This window comes from Salmo salar, chromosome 02 (assembly GCF_965601325.2).
Source record: "Salmo salar chromosome 02, fSalSal1, whole genome shotgun sequence".
Classification (NCBI taxonomy): domain Eukaryota; kingdom Metazoa; phylum Chordata; class Actinopteri; order Salmoniformes; family Salmonidae; genus Salmo; species Salmo salar.
The window spans coordinates 18,977,249-18,997,433 of NC_138292.1; the positions used below are offsets into that span (position 1 = coordinate 18,977,249).

Consider the following 20,185-nt stretch of genomic DNA (forward strand, 5'->3'; position numbering starts at 1 on the left):
AACGCTACATTGAAGCTGTTTAGTACTGCTGTCAAATATAGAATCGCCAATCACCCTCTCCCCCTAGTCCCCTCCTCCATTAACGACCAATCAGTTAAAACCCTGTTTCTCTACCACTTGCGTTGTCAGCACTTTCCTCTATCCCCATTTCTCCCCTCTACATATCTCTCTCTGCATCTCTCTCTCGTCCTCTCCCTATCTCACAATGCATCACTCAATCTCTCTCTGCCTATCTCTATCCCATATCTCTCTCTGCCTCTCTCTCTGTCTCTCTCCGTCTCTGCATCTCTCCCTCGCTTTCCCTTCCTCCACCTCTCCCTCTGCGTCCCTGTTAACTACTCTTCGATCGGAGGGAGACCGTCCAGAAAAGACACAGAAAAATAGAAAATAAGAGAATTTATTTTCAGATGCAAAACGTAGACTGACACCTATTGTAGTTCCTCCAGACAGTCTGTCAACAACCAGTTATGTTTTATTTATTAAAAGTATTATTAGAAATTGACAGTGAGCGAGAGAGAGGGAACAGAGAAAGTTTCTCTTGACAGAATCTGGTGCCAAAATTAACATGTTTTTTTTGTGAATAATTCACACGTCTGTGTGTTCGTCTGTGTGTGGTTCTTTTGGCTGCAGCAGTGCTGAGCTGAGGCCAGCCCAGTTTGAGCTCGGACCACTCTGTCCAATTCTCACCATCATATCACATTCATTAACACATGGCCAAAGGACAATAACATCATCATCAGTGAAGGATTGGACACATAACTCCCTCCATTAGCCAAACTGGGCATGAAGACAGAAGAAAGGCACAGTAAGCACTTTGAATTTGAGCAGGCCACATATCTGATTTATACTGATGTTTTAACCGTTAAGGTGACACTCTTATCCATAGCCACAAAGTTCAGATGAACAGCAGTATTTAAAACAGTTCTACCATGTAGAATCACAAGTTCACTTTTTGTAACATGATATGACAAGTAACTCAAGTGACTGTCCAGTTTCCACATGGTAAGTCTGTACAGCCATGGACCATTAAGATAGCAACGGTCCTCTCCTCCCTCCTCTTCCCCCTCTCCCATCTTCTCCCTCCTCTTCCCCCTCCTTTCTCTTCCCCCTCCTTCCTCTTCCCTTTTCCCCCTCTCTCCTCTTCCCCCTCCCTCCTCTTCCCCCTCCTTCCTCTTCCCCCTCCCTCCTCTTCCCCCTCTCTCGTTCTCAGAAGAAGTCCTTGGAGGCGGCCTCCACAAAGTTGGGTGCGGCCATGAGGATGGTGATGGTACAGATGATGTTGAACACACTGAACCCCACCAGACACAGACGGTCGATGACCGCCGCTGCAAACTGCCACTTCTCCGCCACGCTCACCCTGCGGTCCTGCTCACGGAAACGATTGGCCAGGAACTGCACCTCCGCCAGCAGGGCCTGAAGCTGGGCCTTCACAACCCCAGCCTGGAACACCCCGGCCTGGGCATGGCATGCACCCGCTCCTACTGCTCCAGCCCCAGCCTCCACACAGCTGGAGCCTGAGGGGTCAGGGTCCAGAGATGTGGGGGGTTGTGGAGGGGGGCTACTGAACATTGTGGAGGAGGGTGGGTGGTGGAGGATTGGGGTGTCAGAACCCCTTCCTCCTCCTCCTCTCCAGGTGGCAGCAGGGTCTGGTTCAAGAGGACTCTGGAAGCCAATGTAGGGCCGGTGTCCATTGGACTGAGGGTGGGGGGTGGTGGGGAGATTGGGGTTAGGGTGGATATTAGGCTGGAGGTTTGGGATATGGTTGGGATAGGACTGGAGGGTTGGGTTGGACGGTGGGTGTGGTAGGGGCTGGCTGAGCTGGCTTAGACTGGCCTGCAGAGAGGTGAGGCTCTGGGGGAGGGTGGAGGGGACTGGGGTGGTGGTGGTGGTAGGGGGAGAGAAGCAGGTCTTGGTCTGGGGGTTCGAGGGGCTGTGGTGGGGTGTGACCTCACCCCACTCTCCTGGACGTTTCATCCTCAGAAACCAGGGAACCCACTGGAGTAGAACCAACTCAACCTGAGAGACACACACAGAGAGAGTAGGCAAGAGGACCCAGGGACCCATTGTGGCATTAGAAACAGAGATAGGGAGAGGACACACACACATAGATAAGAGGAAGCAGGGAATGTACTGCAGCGGAACCAACTGCACAAGAGAAACAAGGAAAGGACACACACACACACAAGGTCCAGACATTCATAGATATGAGAGGAACATACACAGACAGTCACAGATACACTTCAGAATCAGTAGTCAGACCGAGAGCCTCACCCATTGAGGCATGTCTCCACTGTTGGGGTCGTGGTGATGGTACTGAAGTACAACTACAGTCGCCACCACAGACATCCCTACGGTAACCATGGTGCTCACAAAATACTGACCTAGGATGGAGACACAGTATTATAGTACACTGTAATGGAATAGGTTCCGTTGATTAGGTCTTAGGAGCATGATTAGACACTACCACTACCACTTCCACACTCCATCCCCAGGGGGCAGCACCAACAGGGTCAGGACTGCGCTCTGCCAGGAAGCCTTCATAAGTCCACAGGTGCGAGCAATCAGGAGTGGCTTCGGGAAAAGTCTCTGAATGTCCTTGAGTGGCCCAGCCAGAGCCCGGACTTGAACCCGATCGAACATCTCTGGAGAGACCTGAAAATAGTTGTGCAGCAACGCTCCCCATCCATCCTGACAGAGCTTGAGAGGATCTGCAGAGAAGAATGGGAGAAACTCCCCAAATACAGCTGTGCCAAGCTTGTAGTGTCATACCCAAGACTCAATGCTGTAATCACTGCCAAAGGTGCTCCAACAAAGTACTGAGTAAAGGGTCTGAATACTTATGTACATTTTATATTTACAAATTAGCAAACATTTCTAAAAACCTGTTTTTGTTTTGTCATTATGGGATATTGTGTGTAAATTGATGAGGAGGAAAAAACGATTTCATAAATGTTATAAGGCTGTAACCTAACAAAATGTGGAAAAATTCAAGGGGTCTGAATACTTTCCAAAGTCACTGTATATATTAGCAGGCTAGTTAAATGCGTACGCACACCACGCATGCGCACACACTTGCATACACACACACAGTTACTGACCTATCAGTGGTATGGAGTCTGAGGTAGCTGGCATAATCTCAGCCACCAGCAACATGAAGACAGTCAGAGAGAGAAGAATTGTAATGCCTGGAGAGAGAGATGGGGAATAGGATATTATTACACTGGGAAATACAGCAATACATGTGGGTAGTACAATTCTCCATCTCTCTGCCAACTCACCCCACCCATCCATCTCTCTCTCCCTCCATCTCTGTCCTTCCCCTCCACACTCTCCTTCTCTCTCCCCATCTCTCTCCCTCTGCTCCGCTCCACTCCCCACCCCTCATCTCTTCCTCTATCACTGTCCCTCACCTCCCTGCCCCCCTTCTCTTCCTCTATCACTGTCCCTCACCTCCCTGCCCCCCTTCTCTTCCTCTATCACTGTCCCTCACCTCCCCGCCCCTTCTCTCCCTCTATCACTGTCCCTCACCTCCCCACCCCCCCTTCTTTCCCTCTATCACTGTCCCTCACCTCCCCGCCCTCCCCTTCTCTCCCTCTATCACTGTCCCTCACCTCCCCGCCCCTTCTCTCCCTCTATCACTGTCCCTCACCTCCCTGCCCCCCTTCTCTCCCTCTATCACTGTCCCTCCCCTCCCTTCGCCCCTTCTCTCCCTCTATCACTGTCCCTCCCCTCCCTGCCCCCCTTCTCTCCCTCTATCACTGTCCCTCACCTCCCTGCCCTCCCTTCTCTTCCTCTATCACTGTCCCTCACCTCCCCGCCCCCCTTCTCTCCCTCTATCACTGTCCCTCACCTCCCCGCCCCCCCCCCTTCTCTCCCTCCATCTCTGTCCCTCACCTCCCTGCCCCCCTTCTCTCCCTCTATCACTGTCCCTCACCTCCCCTCCCCTTCTCTCCCTCTATCACTGTCCCTCACCTCCCTGCCCCCCCTTCTCTCCCTCCATCTCTGTCCCTCCCCTCTGCTCTCTGTCTTTCTGATCGTAAACATTTAATAGAGTTTATCTTGGAACGCTGCAGAATTACTGACACAGAAACAGTAAAAGAGAGGAAAGGAGAGAGTAGAGAAAGAGAGGGAGAGACCGCCTCAGCCTTCCCCTTTTCACCGCCAACATCTCTCCTGTCTCCATCCCTGCTCCCTTTCACCCCCCTCCCCCTGTCCTCCATCTCCCCCTCTCCCGCTTTCCCCCTATTATCCTCCTCCCCCTCTCCTCACCCAGACCGATCTTCTCCCCCGATCGGGCTGGCAGTATGAACAACAGCAGTGTCAAGGAGGAGATGAGAACACAGGGGACGAGGAGGTTGAGAGCGTAGAACAGAGTTCTCCGCCGTAGGGTCACAACAAAGGTCACGTCAGAGTAGGGCTCTGTACAGCACTCATAAAATATCTCATGACGATCACCTGGTACACCTACAAGAGGGGGGAGGAAAGAGGAAGTGAGAGATTAGAAAGTAATATGGAGGAGAGAGAGATACAAGAGGGTCGGGGGCAGACAGAGCACTCTCACCCAGCAGGTCCCACTCTCCATTGGACATGTATCCTGACAGGTCAGCCTCCTGCATCTGGAGGTCCAGCAGCCAGCCGTCAAACGTCCACGAGCCAAACTTCAGCTCACAGTGCTGGACATCAAAGGGAAACCAACGCACGTCCACATTACACGCACTGCTGAAAATACCTGGGACAGAGAGGGGGAAGGTGAGAGCGTAGGAGAGAGGGAGTGAGAGAAGAGAGAAGATGAAACAGACATTGAGAGAGAAATGCATGAGAGAGAGGGGAAGGTCAGGGAAGAATAAAAAGAGAGAAAGGTTGATCTATAGACTTACCTGGAGGTAGGTACTCACAGAAGCCACTGGAGTTGACCAGTACATAGCTCTTAAAGGTGGCATCAAATTTATCATGGGCACTGAGAAGGACAAAAAAGAACGATCAGCAAGGTGTGTGTGTGTGTGTGTGTGTGTGTGTGTGTGTGTGTGTGTGTGTGTGTGTGTGTGTGTGTGTGTGTGTGTGTGTGTGTGTGTGTGTGTGTGTGTGTGTGTGTGTGTGTGTGTGTGTGTGTGTGTGTGTGTGTGTGTGTGTGTCCTACCCACCTGTTGTACAGTAGTATATCAGGTATCCAGACCTGGTCAGTAGTGAAGCGAAGGGTTTTCACTCCTGGGTACTCTGACTGGTTCCACTGAAGGTAGTGGTCAAACCATTGCTATATAAATCCAGTCAATCAGTTAATCAATTGTTAAAGTTACATGGAGAAACACAAATGCGCGCGCGCACACACACAACCACGCATGGACACACACATGAACATGGACACACACAGACATGCAGGGTCATCCTCACCATCTGAAGCCAGGCATTAGTGGTGAGGATCTGGTTTTTCTCATCCTGGAATAAGATGAAGACAGTTCAAGTGTGTGTGTGTGTGTGTGTGTGTGTGTGTGTGTGTGTGTGTGTGTGTGTGTGTGTGTGTGTGTGTGTGTGTGTGTGTGTGTGTGTGTGTGTGTGTAACAGAACATGGTAGCGTACCACATTCATGACTTGTAAGAGAGTGTAGGAGAATCGGACAGTGAGTGGTAGAGAGTCATTGGCAACAGGTCTCTCCATACGGTTATAGTCCCTCAGTAGATCCCTCAATAGATTACGCTGGTGGGGACCCTGCTCAGACACTGAGAGAGGGGGAGGGAGAGAGAGGGGGAGGGGGATAAGGAGTAGAAAGGAGGGAAAGGGATGAGGATGAAGGAGGAGAGCAGGAGAGAGAGAGGGCAATGAGGGGGTTGGAAGACAGTGGAGCAGAGGAGAGAAAACTGACAGTTATAAAGAGACAGCTACATTCCAGAAGACAGAAGGAAAATGAGAGAGAGAAATATATAGAAAAGGAGGAGAGTGAAAAAACAAATGCATGATGAGAACAAATGCATCAAAAAAGAAGAGCATCTGAACGGAACAGTTTCAAATAGTTTTGAACGAAGCTGCTTTGAAAACGAGTACAGAGATTTATAGATGACTGGAAGAGGCACGAAGTGAAGAGAGGGAGAAAGAGGAGAATCAAGAGGAGAGAGAGTGAAGAGAGGGAGAAAGTATCCAGACAGGCCCGTTAATTGTTAAGTGACTCGATCAGTAACAGACAAGAGTCTTTTCTCTGGCCGTTAAAACGTCTGCTTGAGTCCTTCAAATAGTGACACATTAAACACAAACACACTCCACTCAGACAGACGGACGGACGGACAGGCAGACAAACAGACAACGTCTAACAAGGGATTGTAGGCCCACATACAGTACACTATACAGTGCATTCAGGAAGTATTCAGACCCCTTGACTTTTTCCACATTTTGTTATGTTACAGCCTTATTCTAAAATTGATTAAATTCTTTTTTTCCCTAATCAATCTATACACAACACCCAATAATGACAAAGCAAAAACAGGTAAATGGGACATTTTGGGAAATTTCACATTTACTTAAGTTTTCAGACCCTTTACTCAGCACTGGCTGGGCCACTCAAGGACATTCAGAGACTTGTCCTGAAGCCACTCTTGTATTGTCTTGGCTCTGTGCTTATGGTTGTATGGCCTGTTGGAAGGTGAACCTTCGCTGCAATCTGAGGTCCTGAGCGCTCTGGAGTAGGTTTTCATCAAGGATCTCTCTGTATTTTGCTCTGTTCATCTTTCCCTCCATTCTGACTAGTCTCTCAGTCCCTGCCACTGAAAAACATCCCCACAGCATGATGCTGCCACCACCATGATTCACCGTAGGGATGGTGCCAGGTTTCCTCCAGACGTGACCTTGGCATTCAGGCCAAACAATTCAATCTTGGTTTCATCAGACCAGAGAATCTTGTTTCTCATGGTCTGAGAGTCCTTTAGGTGCCTTTTGGCAAACTCCAAGTGGGCTGTCATGTGCCTTTTACCCTTTTACTGAGGAGTGGCTTCCGTCTGGCCACTCTACCATAAAGGCCTGATTGGTGGAGTTCTGTAGAGATGGTTGTCCTTCTGGAAGGTTCTCCCATCTCCACAGAGGGACTTTGGAGCTTTGTCAGAGTGACCATTGGATTCTTGGTCCCCTCCCTGACTAAGGCCCTTCTCCCCTGATTGCTCAGTTTGGCCAAGTGGCCAGCTCTAGGAAGAGTCTTGGTGATTCCAAACTTCTTCCATTTAAGAATGATGGAGGCCACTGTGCTCTTGGGGACCTTCAATGCTGCAGAAATGTTTTGGTACCCTTTCCCAGATCTGTGCCTCAACACAATCCTGTCTCGGAGCTCTATGGACAATAACTTTGACCTCATGGCTTGGTTTTTGCTCTGACATGCACTGTCAACTGTGGGACCTTATATAGACAGGTGTGTGCCTTTACAAATCAGGTCCAATCAATTGAATTTACCACAGGTGGACTCCAATCAAGTTGTAGAAACATCTCAAGGATGATCAATGGAAACAGGATGCACCTGAGCTCCATTTCGAGTCTCATAGCAAAGGGTCTGAATACTTATGGAAATGTTTTATACATTTGCAAAAACAGTTTTTGCTTTGTCATTATGGGGTATTGTGTGCAGATTGTTGAGTATTTTTATTTATTTAATCCATTTTCGAATAAGCCTGTAACGTAACAAAATGTGGAAATAGCCAAGGTGTCTGAATACTTTCTGAAGGCACTGTCTGTTCTCAAAAATATTGACTATTAGTTTTTGATGTGCTCCCCATTATGAGCTTTACATGGGGCATGGAGATGCCCATATCAATACACAGTTAGCCATCTAAGACACTGCTGCTGGTGCAGAGAGGAACACATCAACCGATGATGGATTAAACAAGACAGGAGGGTTGGATTTTACAACTGTGATGAACAACATCCTAATCTGTAAGCTCTGTGATCATTCCTCTCCGTTGTCTCTCTTTATTCCTGCTCCTCTTCTCTCCTCCCTCTCTGTTCCTTTCCCTCTCCTCTCTTCTCTCTCTGCTATGCAGCTGGAACTGTGCGGTTGAGTTCTCATATATCAATGGCCGTGCACCCAGACATACAAACTGTGTGTCCCTGTCTATAGAAAGTTGTGTAAATTCACTGTCACTGCAGTGACACTACGCATACAGTGACCCCCCCTCTCTCTCTCTCTCTCTCTCTCTCCCCACACACACACACACACACACACACACACACACACACACACACACACACACACACACACACACACACACACACACACACACACACACACACACACACACACACACACACACACACACACACACACACACTACGTACACGGACAGACACATACCTACAGACACACAAACACATACAACAAATACACACACACATACAAACACAAACACACACAGAGAGAGAGAGAACATGAAAGACACTCACCGTGAAGCAGAACTGAGAATCCAAGCAGACAGATAGCCACAGACTGTCTCATGTTGTACTACTGAACATAGAGAGCAGAGAAAGAGAAAGGGAACCACCGAGACGGAGAGAGGCAAGGTAGCATGGAATACAGAGGGAGGGAGGACAAGTCAGGAGCAAGTCGGGCAGCAACAGAGGGAGGGAGGGGATGAGGAGGAGGAGGAGGAGGGGGACAGAGAGAGAAACAAGGAGAGTGGGGCAGGGAGGGAGGTTGGGGTGGTAGAGAGGAAGAGAAGCTGGCAGCAACAGAGGGAGAGAGTTAAACAGAGGGGAAGAGACAGCAGAGAGGTAGCCAGGCAGTGGCAGAAACAGAGGGAGAGGGGAAGAGAGAGGAAGAGGCAGCAGAGAGGTAGCCAGGCAGTGGCAGAAACAAAGGGAGAGGGAGAGGGGAAGAGAGTGAGGAAAGGAATGAGCAGTTCTGATGAAAACAGAGAGAGGTTGAGACTAAGAGAGAGGCAGAATCACCCCAATACCCAATACATTCCCAATACACTGCTCATCTCTCTCCACCCACCCCTTAACCTCGCTCTCTGCTCAGAAAGACTTTCTCACTGCCTTTCCCCTTTCCCCTCTTCTCACTTTCTCTGTCTATATCCCCCTCTCTCTCTCTCCCTCCCCCTCCCCTATTTCTCCTCTTCAGCCTCCAGTGAGAGGGGATTAATGAAGTGTGGAGGCTAGGATGAGTGGGGAGAGGGGATTCAAATGTAACAGAACATAGTTAGTGAAGGACGTTAGAGAAAGAGAGAGGGACAGAAACTGATGCAGCAGTAATGAACACTGCTCTGGTGAAGGTTGGCACAGCCACACATTATAACTTCTAATTACAGTAAGGAAGTGACACTGAACGTAAGCAGTATACTGTACCATAGCTTCTACTTTAGAATGTCATTATACACTCCAACACACCTGCTAGAGACCCAGTTTGTTAATATATAACTCAACCAGTATCACAAAACACATGCATATATACAGTAGTTATATCATGAACAAGCAACAAACAACAACTGCATTGTCCATTAGCAAACCCCCAATAGGCATGTGCCAAGGGGTAGAGTTTGGGTTTGTTTGAAAATGGCCATTTGTTTCTATACTTGACTGAAAGACTTATGATAATATGATGCGCTGACTGTAGCCTACTGGACATTACAGTGATGTATTTCAGTTTGATCTGCTGACTTTGAGCAGGACAGAGTAGGACAGAGGACCCAATGGAGTGGTGCTGACACCTACTGGGGGATGTAATAAGTGCAATTTGCAGGAAACAGTTGGAACAGGGATCCAGTCTGATCCATTGATTGGTGGATAGTATAGCAGCCTATAGCTCTATGAGTTGGTGAGCGTCCAGGCGCTGCACTAGGCTGTGATGTGCTGATCTGCTCCCACTCCCACTGCCTCTGTTTATGTTTGTTTTGAATAGTTAGTTAAATAGTTCACAAGTGTTCATTACAAGATGAAGGTGTTATATACCCCTGAAAGGGGGGAAATAAGAGAAATGATTCAACACGGAGACATAGCATCAACTTGAGTCAGCTGTAATTAATAAATTGCATGCAATCATCAAACATAGGTAATAGAATGTTTCACAAGTGCACAATATCCCTTTCTCAGAATTACATAGCTTATACAATTGTTCCATAAACCAGTATTGTCACATTTCTCAATGTCAATGGCTTATTATTCTTATTTATTATTACTCTTTTAAACTTGACAGTAATTACAAGACCAAAACGTTTTAACCTTTTAAAAGGCATGACATATTCCTCTATGAATTATCAGCATTAATTATCCCCATCACTGTTTCTCCTGGGCTGCGTTCAGCACGAGAAAACGATGTGCAACGTTCAATTAAACTAAAATGGTGCATTTCTGAAAGACCAATTGAAAACGTGAAGGGGTTGGGTTGTGTACCGCTGCCCTTTAAAACTGTCATTCATTGGTTCAAGTCACACCCACCAAACGGAGCAAATGTACTTTAAAGTCTGTTCAAGAACGTTGAACAACGTTTTGGGGAAATGTGTTGTTCAGTAGAAACCGTCACGCAACGTAGCAATTGCTTAATCGAACAGAATGCAGCAATGGCAACAGCGTCTGGCGTTAGAATGACGGAATCTGATGAAAGTGGCCGTGTTCCCCTGCTCAGACGTTGCTGACGTATGCCAGATCTTATAACACCTGGATAGGTATTTTACGTATCAGCTAACCACATCATATGTTATAGCAATCTGGTGCCTTACGGCACAGTCCATGGCATGGTACGCAACCATTGTTATTTTGGGGGGCCGCAGTCTGAAGTAAAACGGAATGCCTCACTCCATATAGTGTGATGTCATCTTGTGCCCCTAGTGATGTCATCTTGTGCCCCCTAACCCCATTGTTTGTATCGACACACATGCTAGCAAACAGGACCTTGGACTGATACAGGGCTTATACAGTTATGTAGCACTATTTACATTTACATTTACGTCATTTAGCAGACGCTCTTATCCAGAGCGACTTACAAATTGGTGCATTCACCTTATGATATCCAGTGGAACAACCACTTTACAATAGTACATCTATATCTTTTGGGGGGGGTGGGGGGGGGGGGGTTAGAAGGATTACTTAATCCTATCCCAGGTATTCCTTAAAGAGGTGGGGTTTCAGGTGTCTCCGGAAGGTGGTGATTGACTCCGCTGTCCTGGCGTCGTGAGGGAGCTTGTTCCACCATTGGGGTGCCAGAGCAGCGAACAGTTTTGACTGGGCTGAGCGGGAACTGTGCTTCCGCAGAGGTAGGGAGGCGAGCAGGCCAGAGGTGGATGAACGCAGTGCCCTTCTTTGGGTGTAGGGACTGATCAGAGCCTGAAGGGTGCCGTTCCCCTCACAGCTCCGTAGGCAAGCACCATGGTCTTGTAGCAGATGTGAGCTTCAACTGGAAGCCAGTGGAGTGTGCGGAGGAGCGGGGTGACGTGAGAAAACTTGGGAAGGTTGAACACCAGACGGGCTATGGCGTTCTGGATGAGTTGTAGGGGTTTGATGGCACAGGCAGGGAGCCCCGCCAACAGCGAGTTGCAGTAATCCAGACGGGAGATGACAAGTGCCTGGATTAGGACCTGCGCCGCTTCCTGTGTGAGGCAGGGTCGTACTCTGCGAATGTTGTAGAGCATGAACCTACAGGATCGGGTCACTGCCTTGATGTTAGCGGAGAACGACAGGGTGTTGTCCAGGGTCACGCCAAGGCTCTTAGCACTCTGGGAGGAGGACGCAATGGAGTTGTCAACCGTGATGGCGAGATCATGGAACGGGCAGTCCTTCCCCGGGAGGAAGAGCAGCTCCGTCTTGCCGAGGTTCAGCTTGAGGTGGTGATCCGTCATCCACACTGATATGTCTGCCAGACATGCAGAGATGCGATTCGCCACCTGGTTATCAGAAGGGGGAAAGGAGAAGATTAATTGTGTGTCGTCTGCGTAGCAATGATAGGAGAGACCATGTGAGGATATGACAGAGCCAAGTGACTTGGTGTATAGCGAGAATAGGAGAGGGCCTAGAACTGAGCCCTGGGGACACCAGTGGTGAGAGCACGTGGTGAGGAGACGGATTCCCGCCACGCCACCTGGTAGGAGCGACCTGTCAGGTAGGACGCAATCCAAGAGTGAGCCGCGCCGGAGATGCCCAACTCGGAGAGGGTGGAGAGGAGGATCTGATGGTTCACAGTATCAAAGGCAGCAGATAGGTCTAGAAGGATGAGAGCAGAGGAGAGAGAGTTAGCTTTAGCAGTGCGGAGAGCCTCCGTGACACAGAGAAGAGCAGTCTCAGTTGAATGACCAGTCACTCCAATATGGTATCCTTCCGCTCAGCAGGCTTGCATAGTCTGTGTATGTTTCGCTCCGGCAGGCTTGCAGTTCTCCTCGGAGAGTGTGCCACGTGTAGTACCACGCTGGTAACTCACAGGGAGCAGCCATCTTGCCTAGACTCTTGTGTGTTCAACAGTGAACGAGCTATGCAGCAGCTAGCTTAACAAGATCAGACCACGGCAGGACTAAGCACACTCCTTACGTCCTGCCAACACCCCCACGTATAGTAGAATAAACTATTACGTGGCGTTAGTTACAGCCGACCCACAAGTATAAGCAAAGATTGAGCTAACGTGTGTGTGAGTTTGTGTGCTCTGCCCCTCCCCCCATGATCAGGCAGTTCACACCCTGCTCACATCTCTTCTCTTTCAGATAGTGTCTGAGACTAAGGCTGTAGTATCTGACTATTACAGTATTGTGCAATGTATACTACAGATACATAGTAATATCACACTGTTGGCTTCACTTTCACAGAGAAACTGCATAACTATTATGGTGTTTCATTGTGAGTGATGCGGGGTACCCCTGCCTACGGGATATACACACTCTGTCTGCATGACCTGTCTTGGGTTAGATCATGCACGGACAGTGGTTAGAGAACCCAATAGTTGTTTGGCCTGCGCCGCCTTTAGAGAACGTATTCGCTTAGCACGCCGGGAGGGGATGATGGCCACATTACAGTCCTCCCTATCTGATGACGTATTCCCCCCTCTGGGGTGATGCATCGTCATGGCAGCACACCTTAGGCCGCTTTGGGGCCCCCCGCTCCAAACTCAGTACGGCTGAGGAGTTGATCCGCCTCGAACGTCAGGTGGAAAACCTGCGGGAGGAAGTGGATGCTTTACGGGGAGATGATGACGGCGATGATGCCCTGTCGCTCCACGCTGGAGACGAGTTGGAGTTGGGTGACAGTGCTTCAGTGTTCCGAGCACATCAGGTATCGACCCAGTCCACAGCGCCCGTAGCTGGGAGTACGGCTACAAAGGCACTCCCAGTGGTGATAGAAGCAACACGGGAGCTTTTAACTAGAGTAGCTACCGCCCTTGATATCAAGCTGGTAAGCACCATCTGAGCAGCTCCCCATTGCGACAACCAGACCAGGCCGTTGGCTCTCCTCGGGGCTAGACCACTATCCGGTGATGGATCACATGGTGGCTGCCATGATCCTCCCTGAATAGGATATCGTTGTAAAGGTGTCTAGCCTCAAACCAGGACCTGAAAGAGTAAGCAATGAACGGCTGCAAAGCACTTTCAGGACCCTCTCCATCATGGTGCGCCTCGTAAACGTGGGTACGATGCTGCAATCCTACCTCGCCCTGCTGATCCCTCGCCTCCCAGGGGGGTGGTGACAAGCTTCTTAAGGAGGCCACAGAGGTGTCAAGGCTGTACACTATGCTCCAGATGGACATGGCACGTGCCAACGGTAAGTCTTTGGCTTCAGTGGTGACTTCACGCCACCATCTTTGGCTGGCACAGTCTAAACTGCCACCGCCAGTTCAGAAGACACTCTTGGAGCTCCACTTCACACCAGGTTCCACTTTTGGGCCGTGGGTCAACAACATCATACAGCAGACTACAAAACTGTGCAAAAACAGAGAGACTTTGCAGAAGTTCTTGGCAACTGGGCGCCCTACCACCGCCCCTTGAAGGAGCTGGAATACAGGGAGGGATGTCTCGAGGGCGCTCCAGTAATGTCTTCGCACCCCCACCAAGGCAGCAGGGACAGGGAAATGGGAACAGGCGTTTTATACCCCGACAGCAGAATGACAGGCATCGTGACCACCATTGCAAGCAGCAGCACACGGCTAAGAAGGATGGGCCCCAGCAGGTGCTGGTGGTTGGCCTCGGCCATCTGTCCCAGGCCCAAAGGGAAAAATGGGAGAGGCAGGTGGAGTCTCCCTAGGTACTGAGCACAGTCCTGGAGGGATACAAACTCCAGTTCTGATGCCGACCGTCATCCTACAGGGGCATCTGGGTCACCTTGTTGGCAGATGGGGTGAGGAAGGAGGTGCTCCAGTTGGAGATAGGAAGATAGAGCTGCTAGAACGGTTAAGTGGGTTCCACTCCACGTATTTCATAGATCCAAAAAAGGACGGCAGCTTTCGGCCGGTCCTGGACCTGCGCTGCCTCAACAAATGTTTAAAGGAGCTCAAGCTGAAGATGCTCTCGCCAGTGTGGGTGTTGCAGGCAGTCTCAAGCGGCCAATGGTTCAACACGCTCGACCTGAGGGATGCATACTTCCATGTTCCTGTTCATCGAGATCACTGGAAGTACCTCCGGTTTTCCTTCAAAGGAATAGCTTATGAATTCAAATGCCTCCCGTTCGGCCTCTCACTGGTGCCGCGTACATTCACAAAATGCATGGACACAGTCCTAGCGCCTATCATGCCCAGGGCATTCTAGTGCTGAACTACCTGGATGACTGGCTGGTGTGTGCTCAATCAAGAGAGCAAGCTACAGCAGACACAAGGCTAATCTTGAAGCACATTCAAGACATGGGCCTCGCCCTAAACAGGGAAAAAAGCAACCTGACTCCCTCACAGATGGTGGTCTTCCTGGGGATGTTGATCGACTCAACTCTTGTGAGAGCACGTCTCCCTCAGGTGAGATTGGAGAAGATACAGGCCTACAGTGGCTTGCGAAAGTATTCACCCCCCTAATTTTTCCTATTTTGTTGCCTTACAACCTGGAATGAAAATAGATTTTTTGGGGGTTTGTATCATTTGATTTACACAACATGCCTATCACTTTGAAGATGCAAAATATTTTTTATTGTGAAACAAACAAGAAATATGACCAAAAAAAACAGAAAACTTGAGCGTGCATAACTATTCATCCCCCCAAAGTCAATACTTTCTAGAGCCACCTTTTGCAGCAATTACAGCTGCAAGTCTCTTGGGGTATGTCTCTATAAGCTTGGCACATCTAACCACTGGGATTTTTGCCCATTCTTCAAGGTAAAACTGCTCCAGCTCCTTCAAGTTGGATTGGTTCTGCTGGTGTACAGCAATCTTTAAGTCATACCACATATTCTCAATTGGATTGAGGTCTGGGCTTTGACTAGGCCATTCCAAGACATTTAAATGTTTCCCCTTAAACCACTTGAGTTTTGCTTTAGCAGTAAGCTTAGGGTCATTGTCCTGCTGGAAGGTGAACCTCCGTCCCAGTCTCAAATCTCTGGAAGATTGAAACAGGTTTCCCTCAAGGATTTCCCTGTATTTAACACCATCATCATTCCTTCATTTCTGACCAGTTTCCCCGTCCCAGCCGATGAAAAACATCCCCACAGCATTATGCTGCCACCACCATGCTTCACTGTGGGGATGGTGCTCTCGAGGGATGAGAGATTTTGGGTTTGCGCCAGACATAGCGTTTTCCTTGATGGCCAAAAAGCTCAATTTTAGTGTCATTTGACCAGAGTACCTTCTTCCAAATGTTTGGGGAGTCTCCCACATGCTTTGGGGAGTCTCCCACGTTTGCTTATTTTTTTCTTTAAGCAATGGATTTTTTCTGGCCACTCTTCCGTAAAGCCCAGCTCTATGGAGTGTACGGCTTAAAGTGGTCCTATGGACAGATACACCAATCTCCGCTGTGGAGATTTGCAGCTCCTTCAGGGTTATCTTTGGTCTCTTTGTTGCCTCTGATTAATACCCTCCTTGCCTGGTCCGTGAGTTTTGGTGGGTGGCCCTCTCTTGGCAGGTTTGTTGTGGTGCCATATTCTTTACATTTTTAATAATGGATTCAATCGTGCTCCGTGGGATGTTCAAAGTTTTGGATATTTTTTTATAACCCAACCCTGATCTGTACTTCTCCACAACTTTGTCCCTGACCTGTTTGGAGAGCTCCTTGGTCTTCATGGTGCCACTTGCTTGGTGGTGCCCCTTGCTTAGTGGTGTTGCAGACTCTGGGGCTTTTCAGAACAGGTCTATATATACTGAGATCATGTGACAGATCATGTGACACTTCTGAAGTGACACTTCTGAAGTGACTTCTGAAGGTAATTAGTTGCACCAGATCTTATTTAGGGGCTTCATAGCAAAGGGGGTGAATACATACGCACGCACCTCTTTTCAGTTTAGAATTTTTTAGAATTTTTTGAAACAAGTTATTTCACCAATTGGGACAATTTGTGTATGTCCATTACATGAAATCCAAATAAAAATCAATTTAAATTACAGGTTGTAATGCAACAAAATAGGAAAAATGCCAAGGGGGATGAATACTTTTGCAAGGTACTGTAACTACCTTAGAAGTGAGGGATCTAACATTAAGTAGCCCTATTTTGAGATGTGAGATATCACAATCTCTTTCAATAATGACAGGAATGGAGGAGGTCTTTATTCCAGTGAGATTTCTAAGGCGAACACCACCATGTTTAGTTTTGCCCAACCTAGATCGAGGCACAGACAAGGTCTCAATGGGGATAGCTGAGCTGACTACACTGACTGTGCTATTGGCAGACTCCACAAAGCTGGCAGGCTGGCTGGCTAACAGCCTGCTGCCTGGCCTGCACCCTATCTCATTGTGGAGCTAGAGGAGTTAGAGCCCTGTCTATGTTCATAGATAAGATGAGAGCACCCCTCCAGCTAGGATGGAGTCCGCCACTCCTCAGCAAGCCAGGCTTGGTCCTGTTTGTGGGTGAGTCCCGGAAAGAGGGCCAATTATCTGCAAATTCTATCTTTTGGGAGCGGCAGAAAACAGTTTTCAACCAGCGATTGAGTTGTGAGACTGCTGTAGAGGAAATATTGGGTGGCAGGTAGCCTAGTGGTTAGAGCATTGGGCCAGTACCCAAAGAGAACACCAGAGATTCCTCCACCAATGCGTCATATAAAATGCGGTGGGGCATATTCTGTTCTTGGTGTGAGGGTCATAATGTTGTCCCCGAGTCATGTGATGTACAAACGGTTTTACACTTTTTACAATCACTGCTTGATGTGGGCTGAACTGCATCTATTTGGCCACAATTCCGGCGTGCCATGACGATGGCCTGGAGGGACCCATGGGTGGCCATCCATTGCTCTCCAAGTTAATGACATCTGCTTCCAGCGAAGGCCCTTTCGGGGCCAAACTGGGACCTTGACGTGGTACTGTCAGCACCCTTAACCAACAGTGCAGTTCAAGAAAGAGTTAAGAAAATATTTACCAAATAAACTAAAGTTAAAAATAATAAAAAGTAACACAATAAAATAACAATAACGAGGCTATATACAGGGGTTACCGGTCTCGAGTCAGTGTGCAGGGGTACAGGTTAGATGAGGTCATTTGTAGGTAGGGGTGAAGGTAGGGGTGAAGTGACTATGCATAGATAATAAACAATGAGTAGCAGCAGTGTACAAAACAAATGAAGGGGGGGTCAATGTAAATAGTCCGGTGGCCATTTGATTAATTGTTCAGCAGTCTTATGGCTTGGGGGTAGAAGCTGTTAAGGAGCCTTTTGGTCCTAGACTTGGCACTCTGGTACCACTTACCGTGCAGCAGCAGAGAAAACCATCCATGACTTGTGTGCCTGGAGTCTCTGACAAGTTGATGGGCTTTCCTCTGACACCGCCTATTATATATGTCCTGGATGGCAGGAAGCTTGGCCCCAGTGATGTACTGGGCCGTATACACTACCCTCTGTAGCGCCTTATGGTCAGATGCCGAGCAGTTGCCATACCAGGCGGTGATGCAACCGGTCAGGATGCTCTCGATGGTGCAGCTGTAGAACTTTTTGAGGATCTGGGGACCCATGCCAAATCCTGTCAGTCTCCTGAGGGGGAAAAGGTTTTGTCGTGCCCTCTTCACAACTGTCTTGGTGTGTTTGGACCATGATAGTTTGTTGGTGATGTGGACACCAAGGAACTTGTAACTCTCGATCCGCTCCACTACAGCCCTGTCAATGTTAATGGGGGCCTGTTCGGCCGCCTTTTCCTGTAGGCCACGATCAGCTCCTTTGTCTTGCTCACATTGAGGGAGAGGTTGTTGTCCTGGCACCACACTGCCAGTTCTCTGACCTCCTCCCTATAGGCTGTCTCATCATTGTCAGTGATCAGGCCTACCACTGTTGTGTCGTCAGCAAACTTAATGATGGTGTTGGAGTTGTGTTTGGCCATGCAATGGGTGAACAGGGAGTACAGGAGGGGACTAAGTACACACCCCTGAGGGGCCTTACCACCTGGGGGCGGCCCGTCAGGAAGTCCAGGATCCAGTTGCAGAGAGAGGTGTTTAATCCAGGGTCCTTAGCTTAGTGATGAGCTTCGTGGGCACTATGGTGTTGAACTCTGAGCTGTAGTCAATGAACAGCATTCTCACATAAGTGTTCCTTTTGTCCAGATGGGAAAGGGCAGTGTGTAGTGCGATTGAGATTGCGTCATCTGTGGATCTGTTGGGGCGGTATGCGAATTGGAGTGGGTCTAGGGTATCCGGGAGGATGCTGTTAATGTGACCCATGACCAGCCTTTCAAAGCATTTCATGGCTACTGACGTGAGTGCTATGGGGCGGTAATAATTTAGGCAGGTTTCCTTCACTTCCTTGGGCACAGGGGCTATGGTGGTCTGCTTGAAACATGTAGGTATTACAGACTCGGTCAGTGAGAGGTTGAAAATGTCAGTTAAGACACTTGCCAGTTGGTCCGTGCATGATTTGAGTACACGTCCTGGTAATCCATCTGGCCCCACGGGCTTTGTGAATGTTGACCTGTTTAAAGGTGTTGCTCACATCGGCTACCGAGAGTGTTATCACGTTACCTCTACTAAGAGGGTTGGTGAACTTCATGCTCTTTCAATGAGCGCTGAATGTTTACAAATGGGTGCAGACAAGGGGAGTGATATCCTCCAGCCTAACCCCTCTTTCTAGCCGAAGGTCCTGTCTTCTAGCCGAAGGTCCTGTCTGTGGAGCGGCCCTTACATTTGTCCACATACGCACCTCCCATGGCTGTGAGTGGGCTGGGATTTTTCCCAAGTGTGCTGTGCCCGGTGAGGGCACTAGACACTTACGTTACACCGACTAAGACAATTCGACAGTTGGATCAGCTGTTTGTGTGTTGTGGTCAGAGAGTTCTGGGGAAGAGCCTATCGAAACAGAGACTCTCACATTGGATTGTAGACACTATTACTACAGCATATCAGTTGGCCAGCCGGACTTTGCCGTCCGCTGTGGTGAAGCATTCTACTAGAGGGGTAGCTACATCGTGGGCCCTGCTCCGAGGAGTTCCTCTTGATGAAAATTGCGCCTCGGCCAGTTGGGCGTGTGGAGGAAATGAATATTCATTTTATATTATATATTGTTTAATTACACATACAATGCTGTTTTTTACTTAAAGATTGTCCATTGTTATATGCCAGTATTTTTTACTGATACAAACTTGTCTTGTGTAACTTAGTCAAATCTGAGCGTACAGATTTATGAGCCGTTTGGGTGTGACCGCAATGTGTGACCTCCTGTGTTTACGACCAGCAGGAATGTAGCTATGTGGGAATTGCAGGGAGAACAAATAATGGTAAACTCTGTTCCCAGGCCCTGTTTATGCAATCTGCTAACTGTCACATAGACAAGAGGATGTACTTTCTGTAAAAGGAGAAAGCCAACTCTGTTCGTGGGGCTTTTTAACTGTGCACTTTGTGTGGATTGTTGAACTGCTCAATTTTTGCAAATCTTATAATAAAGTTGTTGTTTGAAAGAATCTGCAGTCTCTCTTCCTATAGAATTTCTACCACAGGCTGTCAGGCAGAGCAGCACAGGGGAACCCAAGAGCAGACTCAGACCAGGAAACAGGGATGAATGAACCAAGATATTTATTGTACACAGGGAGAGATGAAGTGCAGATCCAGGGAAGCTCGGATGAGTTGTAGGAAACCAGAAGTGGAGGCTGAGATTTGGAGTGAGCTGGGTTGGGACAGAGGAAACAGGTCTGGATGGGAATCCAAGG

At 48.6% G+C, this 20,185-nt stretch overlaps 1 protein-coding gene across 1 annotated transcript; it reads right to left on the bottom strand.

Moving 5' to 3' along the window:
• Window positions 1–1,189: 1,189 nt before the first annotated feature.
• LOC106605886 (neuronal acetylcholine receptor subunit alpha-7) lies at window positions 1,190–12,386 on the bottom strand. Its single transcript, XM_045713613.2, has 10 exons — window positions 12,374–12,386; window positions 5,575–5,852; window positions 5,389–5,433; window positions 5,142–5,251; window positions 4,878–4,957; window positions 4,562–4,729; window positions 4,270–4,464; window positions 3,099–3,185; window positions 2,272–2,381; window positions 1,190–2,016 (listed from the first exon to the last, which is right to left on the bottom strand). Exons 1-10 carry the CDS (start codon window positions 12,384–12,386, stop codon window positions 1,207–1,209), a joined length of 1,896 nt encoding a protein of 631 aa, XP_045569569.2. The 3' UTR covers window positions 1,190–1,206.
• Between the last annotated feature and the right edge of the window lie 7,799 nt (window positions 12,387–20,185).